We start from the raw sequence: 24748 nt of genomic DNA, 5'->3' as shown, positions 1-24748 counted from the left end.
GGGGACAGAGAGGGTAAGCTGAGCAACTCGTTTTGTCTGTTAATACAGTTCATCTATCCGGAGCAAGTAAAGCCATTCACCTAAACATGGAAGATACTTACACTGGCATCAATAAAGTATTCATTTCAAACTGGGCCAGGGATAAAAGCTAAGTCTTAATATCATAAGTAATTTTATCAATCTTCTCCAATTCCTTTCATTTACAAAAAAAAAAAAATCGTCACACCCAAGAAGTAATTATTCTCAACAAATAAAGACTGAAGAATTAAAAGCAGCACATTCAGAACCTCTCAAAGGAAGGTGAGTGCTTTAGTACAACAGAGTAATTATGGCAATGCAGAAACTTTGATGTAGAGACAGAAGAAGCAACTTAAACAACTTTTTTTTTTATATATATTGGAGAACCGAATTAAGAACAATACATGAAAAACTGCTAATGCCATGATTTACAATGAGATAAACACTTATCCGGACTGGGGAGATATACTGACAGCCACACTAAAGTGAACGAACTGGTAATATGCATGGGCAGGAGGCAAATACATTAGATTATTTTTATAATTTTACTTAAATTTACTTTATGAACCAGGAATTTAGTTCTACCTGACACACATCTGGAGATTCTGCCTACATTGAAATGACACACTTCAGAAAAAAAAGTTCAGAGGAATGCAAAATCTTTAACTGACTTGAGAAATAAACAAGAAAAAAAGTCAAGTGAGAAAGCATTCACTTATGGGTTAAAATGTGCAGTCCTGAATATTTTCAAAGGTAGAAGTCAGGGTCATCAGGTCAGATATAACAAGGAAAAGGCAGGTTAGGTCTCAAGAAACATGACATTAAACAGGCTGTGGAATCATGCTTACTGAAAACCACCATTATGTAAATGTGGACTTTTTTTTTTTTTTTTTTAAAAAAGAGCTTTTAATAAAAGAGCTCAAATTTGCTGAAATAATTTAAGTTAGCCTAGAGGCACTGAACTTCTTTTCCACAAAAGACTCCAGGACAGAGGACAATGTAGGGCCAAAGTTTAAACAAGTAAAGGACACTGGGAATTATGCAAGAACTAAGCAAGTTTTCTGTATATTTCATAGCAGCTTAGCCAAAAAGAAACTTTGGATTTACTATATCAAAATAGATAGGGTTGGAAGAGATATGAACAGTCTTCTTGTCCATCCCCATTGCCAAAGACAGATCATACGTTCCCAAAGGACAGTCATGACCTACTGCTTTAATAAAAAAAAAGAAGAAAAAAAGAAAAAAAACCAGCATTTATTTTAAAAGAGAAAATATGTATCTCAAGGGATTCAGTGCACATTGGGAACATTCTTCAAAGAAAATAATGCATTCCCTTCAGACTCTGCATCATGAAACCAATAGTCAGAAGGGAAAATTCTCTCTTGTAACATTCACTTAATTGCTGAACTTCATACCCCGAGTTCCTGGTGGACAGGAGCACTTGAAATGATTGACGAGGTCTATACATGTTCCTCCATTCTGGCAGGGCTGAAACTGGCACTCATCCACTTCATATTCACAGTTGACACCCTGGTATCCAGGCACACACTGCCAGTATAAAAGTAAGCATGAATAATCTTCTCCTAACAGATACATTAGTAAACATCTGAGAAAGGCTAACACAGACAAATTGAGCCCTCGGTGGGACAGATTATGACTGCCTCTAAACTATATAACTGCAAGTGATTTCAAGGGCTGCACAGCCAGCCAGCTTAAGCACACAATTTGACCATGTGACTGACTACTCAACAGCACACTGCACGTTTGCATTTGAGTGTCTATTCCTGCAAAATACAGCGATCAAATCCTAACACCCTTTAGCATTGAGACTAGCTTCGTAGTTTTGACTTAAGGTTTACATAAAACTCATCCTGTCCTTCTGACCATGAGCTTCCAAGATGTTCTACCATTCTGAAAAGCTTAGGAAGGTTGATATACCATAATCTCATGGTCTACACCGCTCTCTAAATCAGCTGTAGGAAACAGAAAGTAGTGGAAGGCATCTCCTACCCTGAGAGGCAAAGGATACTCTGACCATCCAATAGGGAGAATACAACATTTCTTTAATGCATTCTACATATATTTTAATATAAACCACACCTCGGGGAAAAAAAAGTCTTCCAAGAACTCTGTCTCCAAAGAGGCAAGGAGTTCAAATGCCCATCAACCACACCTTCTTACAATCACACCTCTAATTCACTCCTAAAAGCCTCTCAGGAGCATTGCTTCTACCACAGCTAAATTAAAAATTCTTTTCAGGTGCAGGTTGTTTTTATCCCCTCTTTGAAGCTATTCTACCGCTTGCATGTTTCTGATTTCTTTTGATTCCTTTGCATTACAATGCTCTAAATATTTAGACCTCTTCCTACGAAACCACCATGCATTACCTCGCACTGGTATCCACCCAGGTGATCCCGGCAGGTAGCACCATTCTGGCAGGGGCTGGAGTCACACTCATCCAGCTGCACCTCGCAGTAACTGCCCGTGTAACCCACCTGGCACTGACAGTGGTGCGTGTTTCCAACATTGAGGCAATGACCAGAGTGCTGGCACAACTGGTCCACTGTGACTCCTGAAACAAAATTTTAAAAGTAAGCAATCACATAAGACACACTTGCCACCAGTGTTGGTGGCTCAGCCAGGAATGAATATGGCTAGACCCAGCAAATTGAAAAGTTGAAACTCAAAAACTGAGGAGCGGTTCTTTAAATTACAGCGGGTCGGAACCACAGCTGTCTTCCCAATGAAGTCACTGCTCTGTCCCCTTTGGATCACCAGCATCAACACTGGCACAAATTCTTTGTATTGCTGTATTATTTTACTGGCTGGTGAATACACATCTGAAGTACTACTGCTGCAGTACAAAGGTTCAGGGTACCCAGAATGTCTGCAAAAGATATGGAAGTTTGTCGCCCTTCTCCTTTGCCACTGAAGCTGCTTGTATGGATTTCCTGGACTTAAAATGGCATGATGATGCCCATCAGCCTGAGCTACAAGCCACCTTCCAGGAAGGAATTAGCTTTAGACCCAAATATTTTACATGTACGCCATCTGAAGCAGGAAATTACTACTTTGGGGGTCCATGGTATTACCTATAGCTAAATAGTGCACTTAATAGCCAGCATTCTCTGCGAAAATACTTAGAAAGATCATAAATTACAAGATTCCTTTTTTGTACAAAGACAATATGTTTTAAACCTGGCCTGCCTGGGATTTAGGCATAAATAGCTTATCTGTTTTCCAAAAAGGCAGTCCATGTAAAACAGTATTACTGAAACTCTGAGACTTTATAAAATGTTTTAATTCTTCTTTTCTAATACTTTTATAGTAGTAACTAGCTTCTTATGTCAGGGAGAATCCAGAAAGCCTTGACTCCCAAATGCAATCTTGCAGAGTTTTTTAGCTTAGAAGTGATCATGACCGACCACCTAGAGGAAAAGCTCTCTGGGATTTCCAATGTATGATGTGTTCATAGGCATATGGGGAAAGTAGGTGCAGATTAATGATGCATGGGGAAATGTTTTCAGTTAAAGCCCAGAGGATGCTTATTTACCCCGTTGTGAAGCTGCCACTTGACAAGAGACATTGGGCACATCGCAGTAAGCACCAGTCCAGCCAGATGGACAGATACATCGAGTCTGGGCTCCATTTTGGACGCACGTGCCTTTATTCTTACAGGGAGACTTGCTGCACAGATCCATAAGTGCCTGAAGAGAAAAAACCCAAACACAATATATGGCAAGTGAAGTAAGAAACACTACTCGGAGTACAAGTTCAAGAAGCAAAGAAAGGAAGCTCTACAAAACTGGTTCCATGTGGCACTGGAAAGAAAGAGACAGTACTTCCCAAGTCTAAGCCAGGTGCTTCACTAACAATTTCAAGAGCTCATATGCCTCAGAAAGCGCAAATGTAAAGAGAAGTAAACCCCAGATGGTAGCATCATTTCAAGAGTAAGCTGCGATCCTCACACCTTGCTATGCAGAGAGATCTCTGGCTGGCTGGGTTTGAGAAAATTCAGTTTTATCTCAGACTAGGCTTCTAGTTCCACATTAGAAGGAGGCTTCTAGCTATCAACAGTAATGGGTGCCCTTTCTTCTCTCAAACTCCCCCATGTTCACTGCTTTTTGAGGATGAGAGATATGTTCTACATTTTGATCTTTCCTTTTCCTTTTTGTTGTTAGCTCACCATACCTGCTTTTGGCACCATTTGCTCTAGTATGGCCTCTGAGTTTTCCTGTCTTCTGAGATTCAATGGAACCCCCACAACTGTTTTCTGAACTGAAGATGGGCCAAAGCATACTGCTTTTCTTGATTTCTTATATCAAAAACCAGTTTCCAAACAAAGAGACTAAAACTCAGTAAATCATCATATGAAAGTGGAGCAAGGACCCAAAATAACTATCTGACCTAATATAAACCAGCCACTAACCATCAGTTCCTTTTTGAGCACTTAGACTTCAAAGTACCACAGCTATTTGATTGATTTCAAACTGACTTGAGGGAAGGATGAGGTTTTTTAAAGCGAGTAGTACTGAATTTTGGCTGTAAAATGCCATTTCAATTACAGAAAGTTCTGCTTTTCAGATGCAAACTGTCTGCTCACAAAGATTAAAGTAGAAAAATCTGTGCTTTCACAGGCAACCAAAAAGAAACTTGGAATTAAGTTTTATCACATGTAGTTGAGCATGAAGAAGAAAAACACCAAGCCTCTTGCTTCTGCATTTGTAATGAATAGTTGACTGTTTTACATGCAAATTCTATAACTTATGAATCATTGTCTGATTTTGCACTGCTTATTTAGCTTTGCTAATTAGGTCAAGCCAGTTTACCACTAAGACAAGAACCACAGCATAGCTGTAATCTGTAAATCTCTCCAATACAGCTTTGAATAGTGCTTATAAATTTAGAAAGTTCTGATTCCTTGTATAAAATGAGTAATATATTATGATCAAGCTTATCCAAACATAAAGCAGACTTTATGAGAATCCAAAATATTTAATTTTGGGACAGGAACATCAATCCTTTTCTCAAGTAAAAACAAAGCAAACGTAACAGAAGAGGAACTACTGAACTTCACAGTTCTTTACGATCACTCTCAATGCTAATTCTCCCAATGAGGTTTAAGTGGTGTGCCCAGAATGCATAATCAGGGTGGCAGAGCGGTTGCTTTTTATATCACTTCATTACTTTGCATTCACTTCCTCCATTAGCAATACCTAGAAGCAGACCTGACAATTTAATGTCTAGCAACCCACTTCTGGAAAAGCACCTCCCCCACTGCCACTAAAATGCTTCTTCTAACACCCACTGCTTTACAAAGACACAGTGGCACAAAAGACGACAGTTGCAAAATTCTTACAAAATTGCAGTGTTTTCCAGTAGTTTAAGAAATTCACAATTTTTTTTTTTTAAATGGGAGCACTCAGACTGCTTATGAGGGACGTCAATATAGTTTTTACGGTTCCAAAGCTAGAAATAGTCTCAAATCATTCTTGCTGTTTTGATAAACATAGAATAAAAAGAAAAAACTCTGATTAAAAAAATTAAACCAGCATTCTGTTTCCACTGTGATATGCAAGTTTGAAGTTTTTAATAGGTTCTAGTTAGTTATTTACAGTATGGGCTTGCAGCTCCCATGCTCAAGTGTGGAAAACTGTAAATTGCCTGAACTGAAGTCTGCAAGTAAGGCTAGAACTTTTTATTGAGGCTGTGAACAGGACAATCACGTCAGTTACTGCCCCAAAACATTTTCTGTCTTCTTATGAAGAAAAAATCTACAATCTACCCAGAATAACTACATCTCCCTGTAAAAAAATAAACCAGTTCTATCAAGCTCCTGCTAATCAGACTGATATTCTGCTTTTTATTTTGTGGGTTTTTTTGCATTTTTTAAATACAGGATTCTGCCGTCAATCAGGACAATTCTATGCTTCAAATGAAATGCAGCCATTTTCAAAGCTAACAGCTGGTTTTCATTTATGAAGAAAACTAATCTAGATAGTTCCAGTGACACCTGTCCTCATAAATAACCAAGCACTTTTCTCCTCCTTGCAAACCAACACTTTCAATTTCCAGAGTTTTGAACAGGGGCACCTACTCTGACAGACAGAGGTGCTGGATGTATTTTTTCCCAGGGCTAAGGGGCCAACCATATCTTACCAGAACTGAAGAAACAAGAGCTCCGCCATGTTTGGTATCTCACATCTAACCCAGTCACTTCTGCTACTGAACAGTTCAAACAACAGTGCCCTGTGCAAAATGGGCAAGAAAATGTCACCCACCTGACAGTTCTTCCCAGTATAACCCAAAGGACATATACATCGGTATGTGCCTAAGCTGTCCACGCAAGAGCCTTTGTTCAGGCAAGGATGTGAATCGCACTCATTAATTTCTGTGAGGCAGAATGGTCCTGTAAATCCCACTGGACACTGGCAAGTAAAAGAATTGATCCCATCCACACAAGTACCTCCATTGAAACAGGAGCTGCAAGAGAGTGAGAACAAAGGTAAGCTGAGACAAAATGCAATTAGCTCACAGCCAAAATAGCAAGTAAACATTACTGAAATGAGAAAACCAGAGTACAGGATCTTCCGACCACTGGTAAGTTCCTGCTAAAGAAGCATAAATCAGATAACAGCAATTCAAGGGGACTTCAGCTCACCCTCCAGCTCGTTTTCTTTTACCTTGGCTGGTGAAGAAAGTGAAGCAGGGTTTCAATGAGTCATTAGTGATGGAGCTAACTTATTCAGTGAAATATTCCCAGCTTCAATGTGACCACAAACAGTACTGTACCAGGTAGGCATGTGGTTTGCTCAAACGGATAAATTTTATACAGATTTTATTACAAATTACAGTTGTATTACAAATTATGAAAAACAAAACAATTTGCCTTTTTTTAAAAGCTTCAAAGGAGTCACAAGTATGTTTTCTCAAGGAAAAATTCATATAACATGCAAAACACAAGCATGTTCTTAATTGAAATTATGTGAAAGTATTGGTATTGCTAAATCCCTTCCTCCTCTTCTCATGAGAACCTTAAGTCCTTGATTTGTAAAACTACTCATATGTGCCCTGGTGGAATTGAGATCAAAGGAATTATCCCCCTTCCCCCAATCTTCTGATCATAAGAAATTCTGCCAGATTAGGTGTCCTATGGAGAAGTGACTGGGAAAGTTAGAAGTGATGCCTCATGCAAAATTGACTCCTTTTTCCTTTTAAAGAAATGCCTGCCAGGGAACTCCTGCTCCTCTGAAAATAACCCCAGATCAGACTGAAGATAATCAGTTTGATAACGTACACAAAATGAATTCAAGCATGTTATCTGTTTTGCACACTGTCAAAGGGCACTTCTATGAGAGAAGACACTGACTCAACTCCTTTAACTTCCAGTGCAAGTTTTAAGTATCTAAGTTCTGACTGTGATTACGGTAGACATGTCAAAATTAACCTATTTATCAGAGGTGTTCCTCTGCCTTGTGGCCTGAATTCTGTTTTACAGGGAGCAGAAACTGCTCTTTACATTCATGGCAAAACAAGGAAGAGAAGACAGAGGAACTGTCAATCACTTGGCTTGTTTCACTGAAATCAGGTACCTATCTCCAAAAGAAGATGGCACTCTCTCACAGGCAGCTTCTCGCGTGAGACATGGAAGAATTATTTGAACTGAATTCAAACTGGCCAACCATTATGCCACTCTTAAGTAGAGCTCAGTAAATTTTGGTTGAGGAGGTGTGACTGGTTTAGCTTGGCAGAGTGTTGAAAATTGCTACATCCTTCATTCATACCTGCAAGACTGGTTTCTGTCCTGCCTGATAACAACAAAACCAGGATGAACCTCAAGGAAGAACCAGGCTTCTGCTAAAACACCCAACATATTTCACTTGATTAAACAACTGTTGTGCAAATTAAACACACCCTCATCAGTGACACAATCCTGTTCTTAAGCAAAAGATATTAAAATACTTCCTCCCCCACAAATGCAATTTTATAAAAGATAAGAAGGGTAATTTCTTTGTGAGCAAAAATGCATGAGAATATCAAGAGCTTTGCATTTAGGTACCTTATTTGTTTCTGGTAACTAGACTAGAACAGACTATTTTTTTTTAACCATTTCAAGCTTTATTAGAAATTGTTTCCGTGTGAGAATCTGAAGTTACCGACATCAATCCTAAAAAAGCATAGAAGAAATACACAGGCAGCTGATGGATATACAGGGTTAACTTTCAAAGAGCTTTTAAAACTACGAAGTGAACCATTTATATAAGGACCAGCTGCTGAGCATTTTAACTCAGTTCCACACACCCTCCCCTTAGAAAAACCTCAGGTTTTATCTCAACACTGCTAAACCACATCCAATTTGTGAGCATTAGAAGATCTCCGATGACTAAACCTTTCCAGTACAGAATTTGTGTAGTGTACCTCCTAGTTGCTTCTTCATATTATTTGCAGTCAATAACTCAATTCAGGGCTAATTTAATTTTCCTGACTTTCTGAGAGTTGGCCATTGCTTCCATTTTTGCAGCTTCTGTATTTCTCAACACAGTAACTGTTCATAACCAATCAGTTATTTCCCCTCCCCATATGATGTCTTATAAAAATATAAATTATTTATGTTTTAGTAAGTTAGCATCTGTTATTGTCTTAATACTTGTTAAATGCTTGTATTCTTCCTATAATGGAACTAAGCTTTTAAATAGTCATGCAAACAGAAGACCAACTTTGACAGGGAACTGTCTTTCAGCTGTTATCCTGCACAAGGTAAGCAAGTTTCCCTTCCATGAATCACAAGTATGTCTCAGTGACAAAAGGCACGAAAACAGATCCTCATCATTAAAAACTGCTTCTGAGTAGGACTGACTTCAAGCCACGAGCACACTTTCTGTGGCTCCTTAGTGCAGCAGCATAATGAAGTTATCTCACCTCTCGGTGCATTCATCGATGTTGTTCTCGCAGTTGGTTCCCTCAAACCCAGGCTGACACTTGCATGTGTAGCTGTTGACATAGTGGGTGCACGTGCCTCCATTCCTGCATGGTTCGCTCAGACATTCATTGGTATCTGTTTGACATTTATCTCCATGAAATCCAGGTAGGCAGATGCATGAGAAAGAGTTTATCCCATCCACACATGAAGCTCCGTTTTGGCAGGGATCTAGGATAGAAGCATTACAGTAAGTATTAAAATGGGTAACAGTCAAAGGCCAGGTCTAGAGTAGTATCTTTTAGGAAAAAAGTATTGCACAGCCCAGAGTGTGACAGACTACTGACAAGTTTTTCTGAGCCACTTTATGGAAGAGATAATTGCAAAGCATTATCAGTAACAAATTCACAAGAATGTATGGATCAAGACCAAGCTTCAAGGCCTACGGGTTTCTCTGCTAGGATTTGGATCAACCAAAACCAACAAAACCAGACCCAAAGTCTCTTGGTTTAAAATTCAAACTCTGTTTTTTTGACAAGTGCCTACTGATAAAGACAATACAAACAGCACAGCAACTGCTTCTTCCGTACCAAGTCTTATTCATAAGAGAACTCCACCCATTCCCTCTTTTCCAGACATTGCTCAACCACACAAGAAAACCTGTGTGATTAATTTTAAGCGTGATAGCAGTCCAGTCACATTAAATATGTATGTGTATATTAGTATATATACGAGCACTTGTGTGTTACTGAGCACTTAGCATTCTTCCCAGTATCAAAGGCTGATTGGGGAAAGGCTGGCAGAAAAACCTCACAAACTCATACATGACCTTGGATTCCCCTCACCTCTGCATTTCTTGACATTTTCTTTACCCCTACCATGGTCTTGATACTTGTGTATCACCATTTTTTGGTCTAAGCCACCCCCTACTACAGTACTCCTTCTACTTCCACAGTACCAATCTGTCTAAAGATCTCTGCTATTCAGTAGTTTCTTCCTGCTTTGCTCCTTCACTTCTGGATTTAAGACACACATTCCTCTGTTGGATACCACCTCTGAAGCCACATTCCTTTTCTACTCTACATTCCCTAGACCAAAAGCCTACATATATGAAGGCAGGGAGGAAAATTGGGAGGGGGAGAGGAAAAGGGAAGATAAGAAGGGGGATGAAAAAAAAGTTAGAGAGCAGGGGGTTTTTTTGATCTATGACTATCTTTAAGTACTATTAAAATACAAACTTGAAAATGCAAACAGATTCCACCAAAAATTTGCAGTTCAACGTAAGTACAAGATCATTCTGTACACTGGTAAACAAAGAAAACATATGTGAAAGGTAATTAAAGCTCATTTATTGACTGAGAAATATGCTCACATGATAAAAATTTGTATTGTAAGAGACACACCTGCATCCATTTAAAGGTCATCTGACTACTGCAGAGAAAAAGCACATTCAAAGTGAGACCCCTGGCAGCTATAAAATGTGCCTATGGCAGCCAGCCATTTATGACTGAAGCCAAAAGCTGCACATTAATTTTCTCTGCCACACATTTACTGACAGAAAAAGGAGACTCAAGTATCAACTTTTCAATAAGTTCTTGTTGTTGGAGGGTTTGTTTGCTTCATAGATTAAAGACATTTGGCTCAAGCCATGGAAGGTTTTTGTTATGCTAAATGAAATCAGCTGTGGCAGTAATTTGAAATTCTTCAACCTCATGGGTGTGCTGCCTAACAGACAACATGGGATGAATCTCACAGCTCTTAGAACATTTAGGAATAGAGAGAGATTTCCCAGCTGTTCTAGGGAGAAAGATGAACACTTTAAAAAACGTTTTTATCGTCAGACACCCATGTGAAAACTAACAGGACAAGCAGTAATTTTGTTGGTTTTAGTAAGCAAAGCTCTGGGTCAATGCACAGTGACACTTTTTGTATGGTACCTGTTTGCTCAGAAAGAGGCAATCAAAAGCTTAGGCTGAGCCAGATGTCTTAAAAGTTCTTTCAGCAGTGCTGCTTTGGGGTCTCCCACGGTAACTTTTGCTAATAGACTTGTTTGGATCCTTCTCTTCAGCAGTCACAAATTTAATTTTTTTCAATATAAAACACAACTTTCTAAATTCATACCTAAAGTCTTGAAGACTTTGGTTTGTTTTTAAGCTATTCTAATAAAAAATAAAGGTATGGGGTTTTGTTTTTTTAAGGAGACAGCAACTAAAAAGTACAACATTGGAAACTCCTCCAAGGTTTGATGAAGCACTTTTCAAATAGTAACAGATGAACATTTAAACACATGACACTTACTGGGAGACTCTGATTTTATCTGATGACACATGACATATATATATATATATATATATATATATATGAAAGAATAACTCCAGCAAGAAAAAGAAGTTACCAGGTACTCAATTTCCTTGGAAACAGCAGTGTCAAGAGCATGAAGTTAATGTTTGGTTTTTTGTAATTCAAACAATTTCAGTACTCATCAGTGCATGGGCTATCCTCCTGCAACTGCTACCTATTCTGGAACAGAGGCCCTTCCTGCTGCTTAATTTGTTTTCAAATATGGATTAACTGGAACAGCAACAGGACCCACTCTTTCCAGAAATTAATGTCAGACAGAGACATTTCAGGAAAGACTGCTATACGCCAGCTTCACACCACACCTCAATCATGCTTAATGCTGAAATACAGGTAAGCCCTGCAGTGTTACTTTAACTTCATGTTATTAAAATTTCAGGCAAATGTAATCCTTCATTTAACAGTGCTCCTTATTAAAGTATGTAAACTCTAAGGACCTTTTCAAGTTAAGAATCTGGGAACAACTCCTGATATCAGTTAGAACACTGTAGTTCATTTCTAGCAGCTGAATGTGATAGATTTTGACTGCCTCAAATATGCAAGTCTTACAAAATTGAGGTTTGGGGTTTTCTCCTTTTGGTAAGAGATTATTAAAGAACTTTCAGTATCTGTCAAATAGCGGTCATGAATAGCACAGAAAATTTATTTCTATGAAAAAATGAAAAACAGGACAATCTGCTGATACTCACTTGAAAGGCAGTCATCAATGTTACTGTCACAGTCTCCTCCAGTGAAGCCTGGCCGACATTCGCACAGGTAACTGCCTTGAATATTATGGCACAGAGCATGATTTTTGCAGGGCTTTGAGAGACATTCATCAATATCCACTGTACATCTCTCCCCTGAAACATGGAAAGTCCAGAAGTAAGACACCACATAAGGAAATGGTCAAAAGGCTCAATGCCAATACCGCTTACTGTTGAAAGTACAGTATGTTCCCCATTCACATTACCTTCCCAGCCAGGGGCACACTGACAGGTGTAGCCTTCAGAGTCAGGAGATTCTTGGCAAATTCCCGAGTTTTCACAAGGATCAGGGGAACAGGGAGCAACCACTACCTGGCAGTTCACACCTGGAGAGCAGAAGGGGAAAAACCAGGGGAGCATGCTGCTAAGAGCTTCGTGCTTCTTGGAAGAATTAATAAAGAGATTGTAACTTGCATGACTATCCTACACAGCACTGGTCAGCATCTCTGTATTTGAAAAATCCCAGCAAAAGGAAAAGGAGATCAGAGCACTCCTCATGCGCTCAGTGGGTACAAGCAGACAGCAGCCATGGTAATTCCAAGTTTAATGCCCCTTCAATTTCCAGTGCGTTTATGTATCTGTCTCACTTTCTTACAAAGAAAATGCAAGCTGAGCTGCCACCAGGACATTTCTTAACAAGTCCAAACAAGGCTTATATATGGCCTTACTAATAATAGTCTACATGAACTGACTTTAACTGACATGAATTTAACTTCATACAACCACGGCATTTCCCTTCCTGATTCCTGTTTCCATGAAGTTTAATAAAAAGATTAAAATGGCAGTAAGGGTGCAATGAAGTGGAAAGGAAAAAGAGAAGAGAAACTTCTCTTAGAATTTTCACCTTTGAATCCTTTCCTACAGGTACATCTATATCCATTCAACAGATCCTCACAAGTTCCTCCGTTCTGGCATGGGTTTGATTTGCATTCGTTCCCTTCTGTTGAACAGTAATCTCCTATCCAGCCTGGATCACAGACACACTTGTACCTTTAAAGGCAAAAACAGAAGCCATTTTAGAGCATTCTGAAAAAACTCCTCTACCAGTTTCTCCTGCAGATTAGTTTTGGAGAGAATCAGAAGACCTCTCTTTAGGAGAGCCCTAGTTATGTTTAGATTGCTCACCCCAGCTGTATAGTTTTGAAAATACTGAAAATAAACCCTTAAAACCACACTTCCCTCTGTTACAGTTTTCACAAAGCGCTCAGTCAACCAGCAGTATGTTTCTGCTTTGATAAGACCATCTCAACACTTTTAAACAGACAGAAAAAAAAGATTAAAAAAAATGGAGTGGAACAATAGGTTCCAAAGATAACTAGACTGTTTTAATACAAAGTAGTGGTTACAAATGAAAACAGCTGGCTGGGAGCAGGAGCAATCTATTCCATCATGTTTCAAAATCTGAAGTAGAGCAGCACTCCACCCATATGACGTAGAACCAAGGATTTGGTGAATCACCCTGGACTCAGGCCACACAGCACACACACTGGCCTCCCTCTCTGTCATGCAATCAAGACTTATTTTGTCTGGCACCTAGCATAAGGTGTACATGGGCAAAATATGAATGCTGGTGACAGATGATAGAAAAGATGAACCAAAACATTTGTTTTCCAAGCTTACACGGAGGATGAATTAGCAATAAAGGCAGCCCTCTTTCCAGCTCCAGGAAAAGTGCTGAATTCTGCCCTACAGTTACCCGCAGCAGTAAATCACTTCTTGCCCAAGTGCTGACACCACTTTCCAGGATGCAGCATACATCTGGGAGGCACTGCTATTCCACGTACAGTTGGGAAGTTTCACAGACACAAGCCTCACCTCCCCAAACCTGAGGACTCCACAGGCCCTGTGCTCATTACCAAAAAGAGGTCTGATTCAGGGCTCCTGAAATCAGCATTTGGTCTTTCTGGATCGGAAGATTCAGGAGCAACTACTGTCATCAAAATAGCCAGAAAGAGCTTTCCTTTCTTCTCTCGGGCATGGAACAATGTAACTAAAGCTGACTAAATCTCAACCTTGGATAAATTGTTCTAAGTCAAATATCACTCTGTCTTCTAGTGTCAAAAGTTGTCTGTCCGTTCCTTAATTGAGAGTATTTGGGTAGCAAGTACAACACTAGCCAACAAAGATAGTCTCCACGCTCCACATTTTAGAGTTCGATGGAATAGATAGTTGCTGCTCCCCAGAGATTCAATTTTGAAACATTTCTTTACTTTAAATTACATTCACTCTACTCACTTGAATTGCTAAACCCTCCCTTTAGATGGTGGCAGTCCACTCTGCGCTACATGCCCATGCAAAGACAGCACAGAATACAATGCAGAACAGGAAAACCTATGTTGAAAGAGCATGGACTGCAGCGGGTGACTAAAGGTCTACATCTTACTGCGATTATGTCATAGGCAGCAGATAAATCTGGATCCTAATCTGAGAAATCAGAGAAAAATCAGAAACCTCAAATCAAGATGGAACTCCAGGCAAAGCAAGGAAAAAATCCAGTATAGAAGGCAGCAGATATGTTTAATGTTGACAGTAAGTACTTACCCACTGGTAATATGTGTGCAGTTGCCATGTACACAGGGATTACTAAGACAGCCATCTGCCTGAGACTGACAGTGAGGATGATGGTAACCTTCAGGACATACACACCGAAAGCCATTGACTTCATTTATACATGTTCCACCATTATGACAGGGGCTGGATGTGCATTCATCAATGTCCACATTACAACGTGGGCCTAGGAAAAAAACCCAATACTTATTAAGTAGTATTTCTTATAAGAACATTTGCTTTGCATGTCTGCAAGAACACACGTTGAGACACAACTCAGTAAAGCCAATGCAGCCAGACAGAGCTTGCATGCCCCCATGCTTTAACTGATGTCAAGAGAAGCATTTTTGAAAGATGAAGCACTTCGCTGTGCCTGGAAAACAGCACTTACACTCAACAAGTATTTACAAACCATTCAAGAATCTCAACAGAATTCCACTAAAAATCACCAGTTAATATTGATTAGGAAGGCAAAAAATCACTCAACTGTATCATGCTTGGAACAAACCTCTTGAGATCCATTTGTCATAGCCCTGCTCTTCTGCTTTGAAAGTACCTACCCTTTGAACAACCACTACTGCCATACTGTCTGCAGTAAATACAGTTCTTGTGGTTTATTGTGCAAAAGGGACTCTAAAAAACACCATTTCCTGTTCTGCCTGCCTCTGAGTATGACTGCAAGATTCTTGAAGCAATGACCGTAAGATCTTGTGAAGCTGGAAAGCTAAACAAAGTGAACATTGCAGTAATTTGAAAGCATTTTTAATGTAAGTAAATGACAAAGTATGAGATGCGATGCAAGCCAGCTCTTTAAATACTGCAATATGCCAATTCATCATATTACTGAATTATTTTAACAGCATAATAGTAAGAAGTCCAGTAGGATAAAAAACATGGTATGCCAGCAACAAAGAAGGCTGAAAGGCAAGAGTGATCAGGGTCATGTCTCTTCCTGTTCAGGGGACTAAAGAGTACAACCATGCCCGAGCCAAAGGAAGGAAGGAGCGTCAGAAGTTCAGAAAGACGCCAAGAGAAAAGCACAAGACACATGAAACCTCTTAGTGCTATTTCTAATGTGTTTCAGATCAATTTAAATTAGAATCATTCAGTAATAAACAGTAACAAACGTGATGAGAAAACTGTTATAAACAGTACCAACTGCCTTACAACAATTATTTTATGAGCGTATTACCCTACATGGCTCAAAACATACTAGGTCCATTATAAACAGCCCTGAGATGTGCTTTAGTCATCAGAAATAGTTCTGATGCAGATCTACACTTCTAAGCATGGATACAAAAGTGCCTAAAAGCTCTTTTTTTCAGCCCTACTTATATTGTATTAGATAAGACTTTGTAATTTAAAAAGGAAACAGAACAGACCACACCATGAAAGAAAAGTACTGAAAAAAGCAGGTTATTCAGTTGGAGACTTCAGAGCGGAGAGCAGCTCATTAGAACATTGAGTTAATGCTTTGCTTTCACAGAATGAGAAATACTGTTCATGGTCAAAGCCCATGGTACTGTCTAATCAAACACCTCTTTATATTGTCCACAATCTCTCTGTCCCTGGAAAGAAGCTGTAAATAATAAACTGAAGTCACATGGGTTTATTTGTTATAAAACCAAGAACCATGAATTGTACATAATTACCTAACAAGAATGGCATTTCACAGCACATTTCACATTCTTCTGGTTGGTAGAACTTGCTGTAATGTAAGATGCTGAGATTCAAAGATTAGAAGGATTTACCGAGACACTAACCGAATCCCTTGCAAGTCAGTATGCAAAGAACAGCTACCTGAGTAACTATCTGCAAAACAGCTCAAAGCTATCGGGTAGCTGACTTTACCTGTAAATCCAGGTTTGCAAGCACAATTGTAGCGATTAATGCCATCAATACAGTCCCCGTGAATGCATGGGTTACTTGCACAGTCATCAAAGTTATTTTCACAGTTCACTCCTGGAAAAAAAGTCAGACAAATAAGGAGGCCAAATCTTACAAGGAAGACAACAAAACTACTTCCCAGAAACAGCCAGATTAAGAATCCCACCTGCTTCAAAGTTACACATACAATGGTGCAACTTAAACAGGTGATGATGCAGAAGCACTGTGAGACCAGGGAATGTCACCTCAGCCACTGGGTGCTGACTGAATATGACCCTAAATTTGTACTCAATGTTTAAACAAAAGAATAAACCATTTTGAACACTATGCCTATTTTTTTCTGCATGCTTGAATTTTGGGAGTAAACAGGAAGTAAATTCTTCCAAGACGAGTTGCAGTACCAATAAAGGTTAGGCAATTCACACAAACACACCAAAATTCAGCAGGGAAAAGTAATGTGAAAATATACTCTCATACCATAAGCTTATCTCTGTATGCAAATTTAGCACACACCAGAAATAATTAAATGCTTTAATTATGTTAGAATCCAAGCTTTCCATTTGTGCTTTATGTACCTGAAGTGCCCAGCAAACAGTTGCACTGGTAGCCATTCACCAAATCAATGCAGCGCCCTTGATGGAGGCAAGGATTGCTGTGGCATTCATCTATCTGCTCACTGCATATGGCACCCATGTAGCCAGGATTGCATATACACGTATATGAATCAATTCCATCTTGACATTCCCCATGGTGGCAAGGATCAGGATCACAGTTGTTGATATTTTCCTCACACAGAAGGCCAGTAAAACCTAAGGAAAAATGGTGAACAGGAGTAAATAAGAAGTTAACTGATGCTGCAGTGAATATAATGCAAACATAGAAAAAATTGTATTAAGAATCAGTGAAGTGGCAGACAGCACAAAGGCATCTCAACTGGTGTCCATTTTCCAGCCCTGGAAAACAACACTCTTCCACTGCTCACAGCATTACAGAACAACGTCTTGCATGGAGAATCCTGGCATTGGAAGTTGTTACCTTCAGTTTATTCAGAACAGTAGCAATGAGAGGAAACATGTAAATCTCCACGAGAAATATTTACTTGCATCAGTATAAACTATCTGAAGGCACTCCCCTGCCATCATTTCTTCTACAGAATACCAGGGGGGTGACTTTTTTAGAATGAGAAATTACTGCAAAGATGCTGCAGAGACCTTCCCAAGGTAACTCCTTTGGTTCATGTCAAAGCTTCTGCAGCTCTGCTTATTAAAGTTTCTTGCTCCTCTCATTGGAAAACCTTTCAGTAACTCCAATCAAGCACCAACTGCGAATTTCTGAAAGACTGCATGCAACCTCTTCAGTTAGGAGCAATGAAACAAGCAGCAATTTGGCTTGTTTCATTCTGCTTCAGCTGGGAAACATCCTGAGCAACAGAGGAGGACTGAATCTCTTCACCAGAAGGGCTAAAACAACGGTTCAGGAAGTTAAGAGCATCAAGCAACTCACTCAAGAGCCCCGTTTTCCATGATGGAGCAGAGCTATATGAAACAAGGACAATTTAAAATAAATGGTTTTCAGAGATGAGGTTTTGGAGCAACAGCTCACACTGCCTGCTGGCAGCTGAAGATTAGGAAGGTAGGACTTCAAATTTCAGACACCAACTGGAGACTGATACAAACCAAGCTGCAGGGAATTTCAACAGCTGAAGAGTGATTCTCACCTGAGTATTATAAGTGGATAACAGGCTCCCCATTTTTCATACAGGTTTGTGGTTATTTCTCTGGTCAAACATACCAGGTGACGGCTAACATTTCCAAGTTCTGCGAACGTATGCATGGATGAATGGGTGTGGAAGTAGGTGGGGAGAGGGAAGAGAAGCTAGTTAGATGGATATAAAAAGATGTTAGGGAAGGAAGAAAAACAAACCCATAAGAGGACTAACAGTGGCAAAAAAAAAAAAAAAAAAAAAAAAAAAAAAAGGGGACAGAGGCAAAGAAAAGAGGAAAGACCTAAGACAACTCAAGAAAAGAAAAGCCATGATCTACCACTGGGAAGGAGAAGTGGAATAATGCCAGAAGGGAAAGAAAAGACAAAAAGCAAGCAGTAAATAGAGCTATCTGTACAGCATTTGGCCAAACATTTTGCAGTTTTCAATCACTTCGGCAGCTGGTGATTACCATTCATGGAACACATATCACTCATGAGATTAATAGAGCAAGAACATACTCAAACATTATTTTCCAGTAACTGACCTGCCCCAATGATGAATTCCGTATTTCAGTCTTATAGAAGGCTGTCAATATTAAATATAATACTTAGCATACATTTGTTCAAAACATTATTTTTACCTTGCCTCCTACTGTAGCTCAACTGAACCACTTAATGATCAAATATAATTCTCAATCCCCTGACTGAACATACCTTACTGAGATATAAGTTCCCTCTTTGCTGACAAGAGTTAGACTAGAAAAAAACCCACTTGAATACAGAACATAAGAACCCCTCAGATGGGACAGCAAAGAGCCCTAGTACAGTCCTCCTTCCATTTTCAGCCAAAGAACTAACCAAGGATTTTACTAAGAGCTGCTGCTTCAGTAACATACATTTGGTTGCTTTCAGCCTGTTCCTTGAAAATGCTCCATACATCACGTGCCTTCACGGAAGCAGTAGTCTTTCCTCTCATCTGGGAAACGTACGATTTCTGTACTGAGGTGGTTCCAGAAGTTTAGCGCCCAAATTCAGAACACACTTTTCAAGGCACAGCTCTCCGTGCTGTACTCCACCGCACAACCCAAAACCCTCCTAGGCTCAACAAGCTCTGCACTCTCAGTGAATGAAAGCAACCAGACCACATACCAGTTTGAGAAAGACTTTCTAAGACAGTTTCCAAGTTTGGAGAAGATTTGAGTTTTTTATTCTTTTCGCAAGTGTCAGCTTATTCTGTCACATGCAGTAACCAAAGGAGAACTCTGACAACAATGATTATTCCTCTCCTGGTTAGAATTACTGCGTTCCCCTACTTCCAACAAATTCATTGTTTCTTCAGGGACTTTGGGGAAGGGGAAGAGGGTATGCATAAAAAGACTGGGAAGGAATTTTTAGCCTAATCTCTGCTATATTCTGTACAGTGCCGAATAAATTAGTCAAGTTAAATTTACCCTAACGATTTGATTATTGGAATGATTCAAAATGAGAGAAATTGCACATAAGTTAGCCAACTTACCGGCACATTTCTAGGCCAAAAGTAGCTCCAGGACCTGCTCAGCCTCTTCCCTAATGGAAGAGCTAAAGCAAATGAATTCCACACCTGAATCAGCATCATGAGCAATGCATCAGGCACCATTAACTGAAAGCAACCAAAAGTTGTTCCTTACTGAGAATTAGAGTGTTAGAGCTCTGAACCCTCTTACTTGACCAGATGTAAAAATTAAGATAAAATATATTCTACATCACTCCTAGAGGTCTAAAGATAAGAAAATCCCATAATTAGACATGATGCTTCTAAATGTGTAATTAGACAAGCAGTAAAGGAATTCAGCGCATTCACAAAAAAACACTTCAGTTCCATTCACAGCTCTGTCAAGATTTCTGTATGATGATTGACAAATCATTTTAACTACATTCTGGCAGGCAGCTACTGTGTGGTATTTCTTCCAGTGAACACAATTTTTAATGCATTTCAATCTTTCAATTTTGCAATAAAATAGTCTGACGCAACAGAAATCAGAATACACAGTAGTACTGCTCTGTCCATCTCTTGTTCTTCAACTGTATGCTATATAATCCGACTTAGAAGAAAGAAAGGTAAGCCACAGATAAAAGGCTTCACACTGCTGTTTTCCCACTCATGGATTCTATAGTCAATACAGGAGAAGCTGTCACCTTCTGGGAAGCAAGAGATGGGGCAGAAAGAGGGAAGCCAGAACTCCCATCAATTGTGAAGTTACTGCTGTCAGAAGTTAAGAAGTTAAGAAGTTAAGTTAAGAGTACTTAACTACTCTTCTCTGCCACAAAGGAGAGACAAAGCTTTGAAACAAACAAGCAATTTTTCAGAGAAAGGAAGAAAGAATTCTGACACCTCTTTGACCACCCCTTTATGTATTTAGATTACATGTGATCTCCAGGTCCAAGGGGCTCTGAACACAAGACTAACCTGTGGCACACTGGCACTCGTAGCCATTGGGATGGTCAATACATTTGGCTCCGTTGAGACACGGCGTGCTAGAGCAGTCATCTATATCAATCTGACATACAGCACCACTGAATCCTGAAAGGCAGAAAAAAGAGATGAAAATCCAGAGTAATTTGAAGTAGTTAATCTAAACAGCTGCACTGTCAGGAATTATTTATTAACAAATCCTTAAAACCACTCAAATATAAACTCAGTAAGTCTAAACGCAGTTGCACCACTAAGCACACACACCACACCCTGGGTGGATTGGTTCCTCATCCAAACCATCAGCCAAAACATAGTTTCTATGCTCCAGGTCAAAGGAGCCCCATCTTAAAAACTGAGATGGCCTAGTCAAACTGAAATAAAGCAGATGGAGCACAAATGGTGTCCACCACCATACAGTATGCCTGCCTACAAAACTGAGAAGCCACCAGTAAAAGCTATCAAGAAATCAAAGCAAGTAACTTAAAATGAAATAATAATGCACACGTCACTAAAGCCTTCAGACTAGAATCACTACAGCAGTGTAGAATGTGGTACAATACAGCACTGCATCTTTCAGTACACTTCTTGAAATAGTTAATGAACTATCAACAGGTTATGTCAGACGATGGAGGTCCTTAGGCACTTCAAGAAAAAATAAAAAAACCCAGAAGTGTTTCTGGAGGAGTCAGAACATCATTAGTCAATAAGAAGGGATGCAGAGGACGCTTTTGTCAAGTACATTCTGAACTCAAAGCTTAAGATTTTTGAAAAACAAATTACATTTATCCTATAGCTAACACTGATCCTTCTTTTCTAAAGTGGAGTCCTAACCCACCTCCCTCCTCATGCAACCAACAAACTATACTGATGCAAAAATGGTTTCTACCTAAAGACCTCAGAAAAAGACAAAAAGCATGCAAAGGCTCAAATTTTTAAAATGTATTTAGAATTACTCATGTGTATCTCTCACTGCGATATCCACAATAACAGAAGTCCAAGCTGCCAACTACCCTTTAAGATGAGACATCCAGCCGTATGTTTCTCAACACTTACCCAGTTATAGGCACAATACTATTGCAACCACTACATTTCTATTTTTATTTACCAAGGACTGCAACTCACTCATTCAAACAGGTGCTGCACTAACACAAACTCACAAGAAACATACAACCCACAATCTCTCACTGGTTATATATGCAGCTCTTGGTAAGGTGAAGCAGGAAAAATTTCCAGAAATAAGTACTTACCAGGAGGACAGACACAGAGGAAGCGGTTGACTTTATCAAGACACTCTCCATTGTTCACACAGGGATTACTTAGACACTCATCAATATCTTCTTCGCAGTGAACACCTTTAAAACCTGTTCAAAAAAAATTTTAAAATATATGTGACTGAAGGCCTTAGAAAGCGCCCTTGAAAGTGTAACTGCCTCTTATACCAGTGTTGAAAGTCTAAGCCTAGTTTCATTGCAAGTTTGCAGTTTGGATAGAACCTGCGAGGTAAGAAGATGCATCAGAGGTTAAAAAGGGATGCTGAATGTCTATTTTTCACCGTTTCTGAACAGGCTCGCTTAATCAGCAGTAACAGGATAAGCTTGTGCTGAATTCACATCTTATGTTTTCTTCCACTTGAGGAGAAGGAGTTATGTTTTAACACTCTGGGAGATAGCAATATACTCGGGTATGCATTAATACAAGGTAAATGGTAAAGAAACAAACACAGCAGATAATTTTAGCTCAAGGTTTTTTAGTTAATGACAGAGTAAAAGAAAAACATTAAGAAGGGTGGAATACTTGGGACTAGAGTTCTGCCTTTCAAAACAGATTAGATATTAATAAAAATTCATTCTAGTTTTCATGGTATCAGCTGATCACCTGCAGGGGTCACAATTCTTTCATTATACTTCATAAGACTGTGCAACTGGCAACTTGTAACCTTTTCTTTTTTTACCACTTTCTATCAGAAAGCAAAATAGCAGACTACACAGAACATTGGTATGCTGGACATGTAAATTTTACAAGCATGATTTCAATCAAACAACTTTTATTACCGTTATTTCCTCAGGTCAGTGGAAGCTTGCATCATTTGGGTTATTTTAAGCACAGAAAATTAACAAACACTGTTATCCAGAATCATCATGTACATCTCGCAAAACACAGTCACTCTTTTAAAGTTTGCACCTGCTTTGCTTTCACAAATGTGTTTCTGCACATGCACTTTACCAGGCATAGTAACAAATATGTTCACATATACTCCAGCTCAGAACACTAACTTCCTCTGCTGGTGTAGAGGCTGGTTTCTTTCTCAGTCTTCCAATTGCTTTCTCCCTCCCCCACACAAATGCCAAGTCCTCCTGGCTGGTGCAGTCACAGCAGGCTCTCTCTCACCATTTTATTTAGCCTCACCCCTTTGCAATTTTGTGTTCCACCTCAGCAGAGCTGGCAACCCTCCCTGTGCTCTGCCTTCTGATTTTTTCCTTTGCTCGAAGCTCTGTCTTTGTCTGAAACTCCCCTCACCTGGCATACAGAGGCAAGTGAATCCCCCAATTTTATCCAGGCAGGTGGCATCGTTTTGGCATGGATTTGAATGGCATTCATTGATGTCCATTTCACAGCGAGGTCCTGTGTAGCCCTTCAAACACTCACAGTGGAAAGAGCCTTCTGTGTTTACGCATTTCCCAGCATGTTCACATGGATTGCTGTTTGCTGCAAGAAAAACATACATGTGTGTGTGTCAGAACCTCTCCCCAGAGCAGGAAAGCCACAGCATTCTTTATTAGTCATGGTCTTTTCCACTGTATATTCCTTTCTGGCAAGTAATATGAGGGGAAAGACCGCTCATCCTTCTGAGGAAAGGCTACTGTGAAGAAAACATGTGGCAATTACTTGTCTGTCAGAAGCAGAAAGGAAGATTGCTGTCGTTACTAATGGACCAAAGGAGAAACTCTGGTCCGTATTATGATGACAGTTCTTATAAGGAGAGTATCAACTAGCAGGGATTAGAGAATTAACAATGCTTTCAAGGCCTTAGCTCCAGATCATCTTTTACATTTACTTCACTCCTGAGGCTGACAAGATGCTGCCACAGCCACAAAACAACAAACTAGTCCTTTATGTGTTTTCAAAAAGGAATGGCACTCTTGTCCAAGGCAGACTGAGGAATGAAATTCAAAGAAGTGTTTTTTTCCAATACTTCCATGGGTGCTGGTATTACCTTCATGCACCACCCTCTAGAAGCATAAACTGACACTCACAAAACTTTAAGCAAGTCCGTGAGTCCAGCTAATCCCCAAAAACAACACAACAGCATGGTATCAGAGAACTACAGCTTTGAAAGTCCATGTGGTCACCAGTCTCGGAAGGCACTCAAAAGATCCAGCCATATTCTGGCTGTCAAACAGCCCTGATGTATTTCTACCAAGGCGGGAGCTGCAACAACTCTCACACAAACTGCAGCACTTTCATTGTACACTGTAGTTCTAAGGGTCAGCTTAATTATCACATCTATTTGCTGCACTCCTCACACAACGCTAAAGCCCTCTTGCACAACGAAGAATGGTTAAGCATCTCGCTGCTTTTCATATTCCACAGGCTCACAGTTCAAACATGGACAGCTATTCTGACTCAGCCCTTTGCCCCAGGTCTCACACAAGATTTAAAACTCATCTAAGGACACTGAAATGGAATGGGGAGATCAAGAAGGGAGTTGCACTCATGTTGAGAAGCTATGACAAAATGTGTATTCTTGCCCCTCTGTTAGTTCATAAAGCAAATGACTCAACTCCGTGTTCATGTACTCACCCATTGCACACTCGTCCACATCCTCAGTGCAGTCTGCTCCCTTATGGCCTTGAGGACAGGTGCAGATATAGTGTCCATTCACAGGATTGGTATCGCACAGAGCGCCCTTCTGGCATGGATTGCTAACACATGCATCATCCAAGTGGCACAGAAGACCTAGAGAAGCAACCAAGTTTATTCAAAAAAGTGAGATGCAGCAGTCAGGATGTATGTTACACAACCAAATCCTCTGTCCTAACATTTCAAATAGACTCCCACAACCAGAAGCTTGAGCAGTATCTCATAGGCTTCAACCTATAGACTACCACAGGGATTTCA

The 24748-nt window shown here is 39.7% G+C and overlaps 1 protein-coding gene across 2 annotated transcripts in view; it reads right to left on the bottom strand.

Moving 5' to 3' along the window:
- NOTCH2 (notch receptor 2) overlaps nt 1-24748 on the bottom strand; it is an 86776-nt gene that overhangs the window by 18614 nt on the left and 43414 nt on the right. Inside the window, exons 7-21 of one of the 2 annotated variants that reach the window (XM_074906822.1) lie at nt 24431-24586; nt 23147-23335; nt 21877-21990; nt 20624-20737; nt 17049-17282; nt 16438-16548; nt 14581-14773; nt 12884-13029; nt 12246-12365; nt 11983-12135; nt 8938-9166; nt 6300-6501; nt 3572-3725; nt 2406-2590; nt 1434-1566 (exon numbers count right to left, since the gene is read on the bottom strand). In XM_074906822.1, the coding sequence (XP_074762923.1) occupies nt 1434-1566; nt 2406-2590; nt 3572-3725; nt 6300-6501; nt 8938-9166; nt 11983-12135; nt 12246-12365; nt 12884-13029; nt 14581-14773; nt 16438-16548; nt 17049-17282; nt 20624-20737; nt 21877-21990; nt 23147-23335; nt 24431-24586 (2433 nt within the window). Of the gene's footprint in view, nt 1-1433; nt 1567-2405; nt 2591-3571; nt 3726-6299; nt 6502-8937; nt 9167-11982; nt 12136-12245; nt 12366-12883; nt 13030-14580; nt 14774-16437; nt 16549-17048; nt 17283-18190; nt 18518-20623; nt 20738-21876; nt 21991-23146; nt 23336-24430; nt 24587-24748 lie in introns of those variants that run through there. The other variant, XR_012633696.1, reaches the window with a different exon arrangement.

This window comes from Athene noctua, chromosome 5 (genome assembly GCF_965140245.1).
Source record: "Athene noctua chromosome 5, bAthNoc1.hap1.1, whole genome shotgun sequence".
Classification (NCBI taxonomy): domain Eukaryota; kingdom Metazoa; phylum Chordata; class Aves; order Strigiformes; family Strigidae; genus Athene; species Athene noctua.
This window is presented reverse-complemented; position numbering and strand designations above follow the sequence as displayed.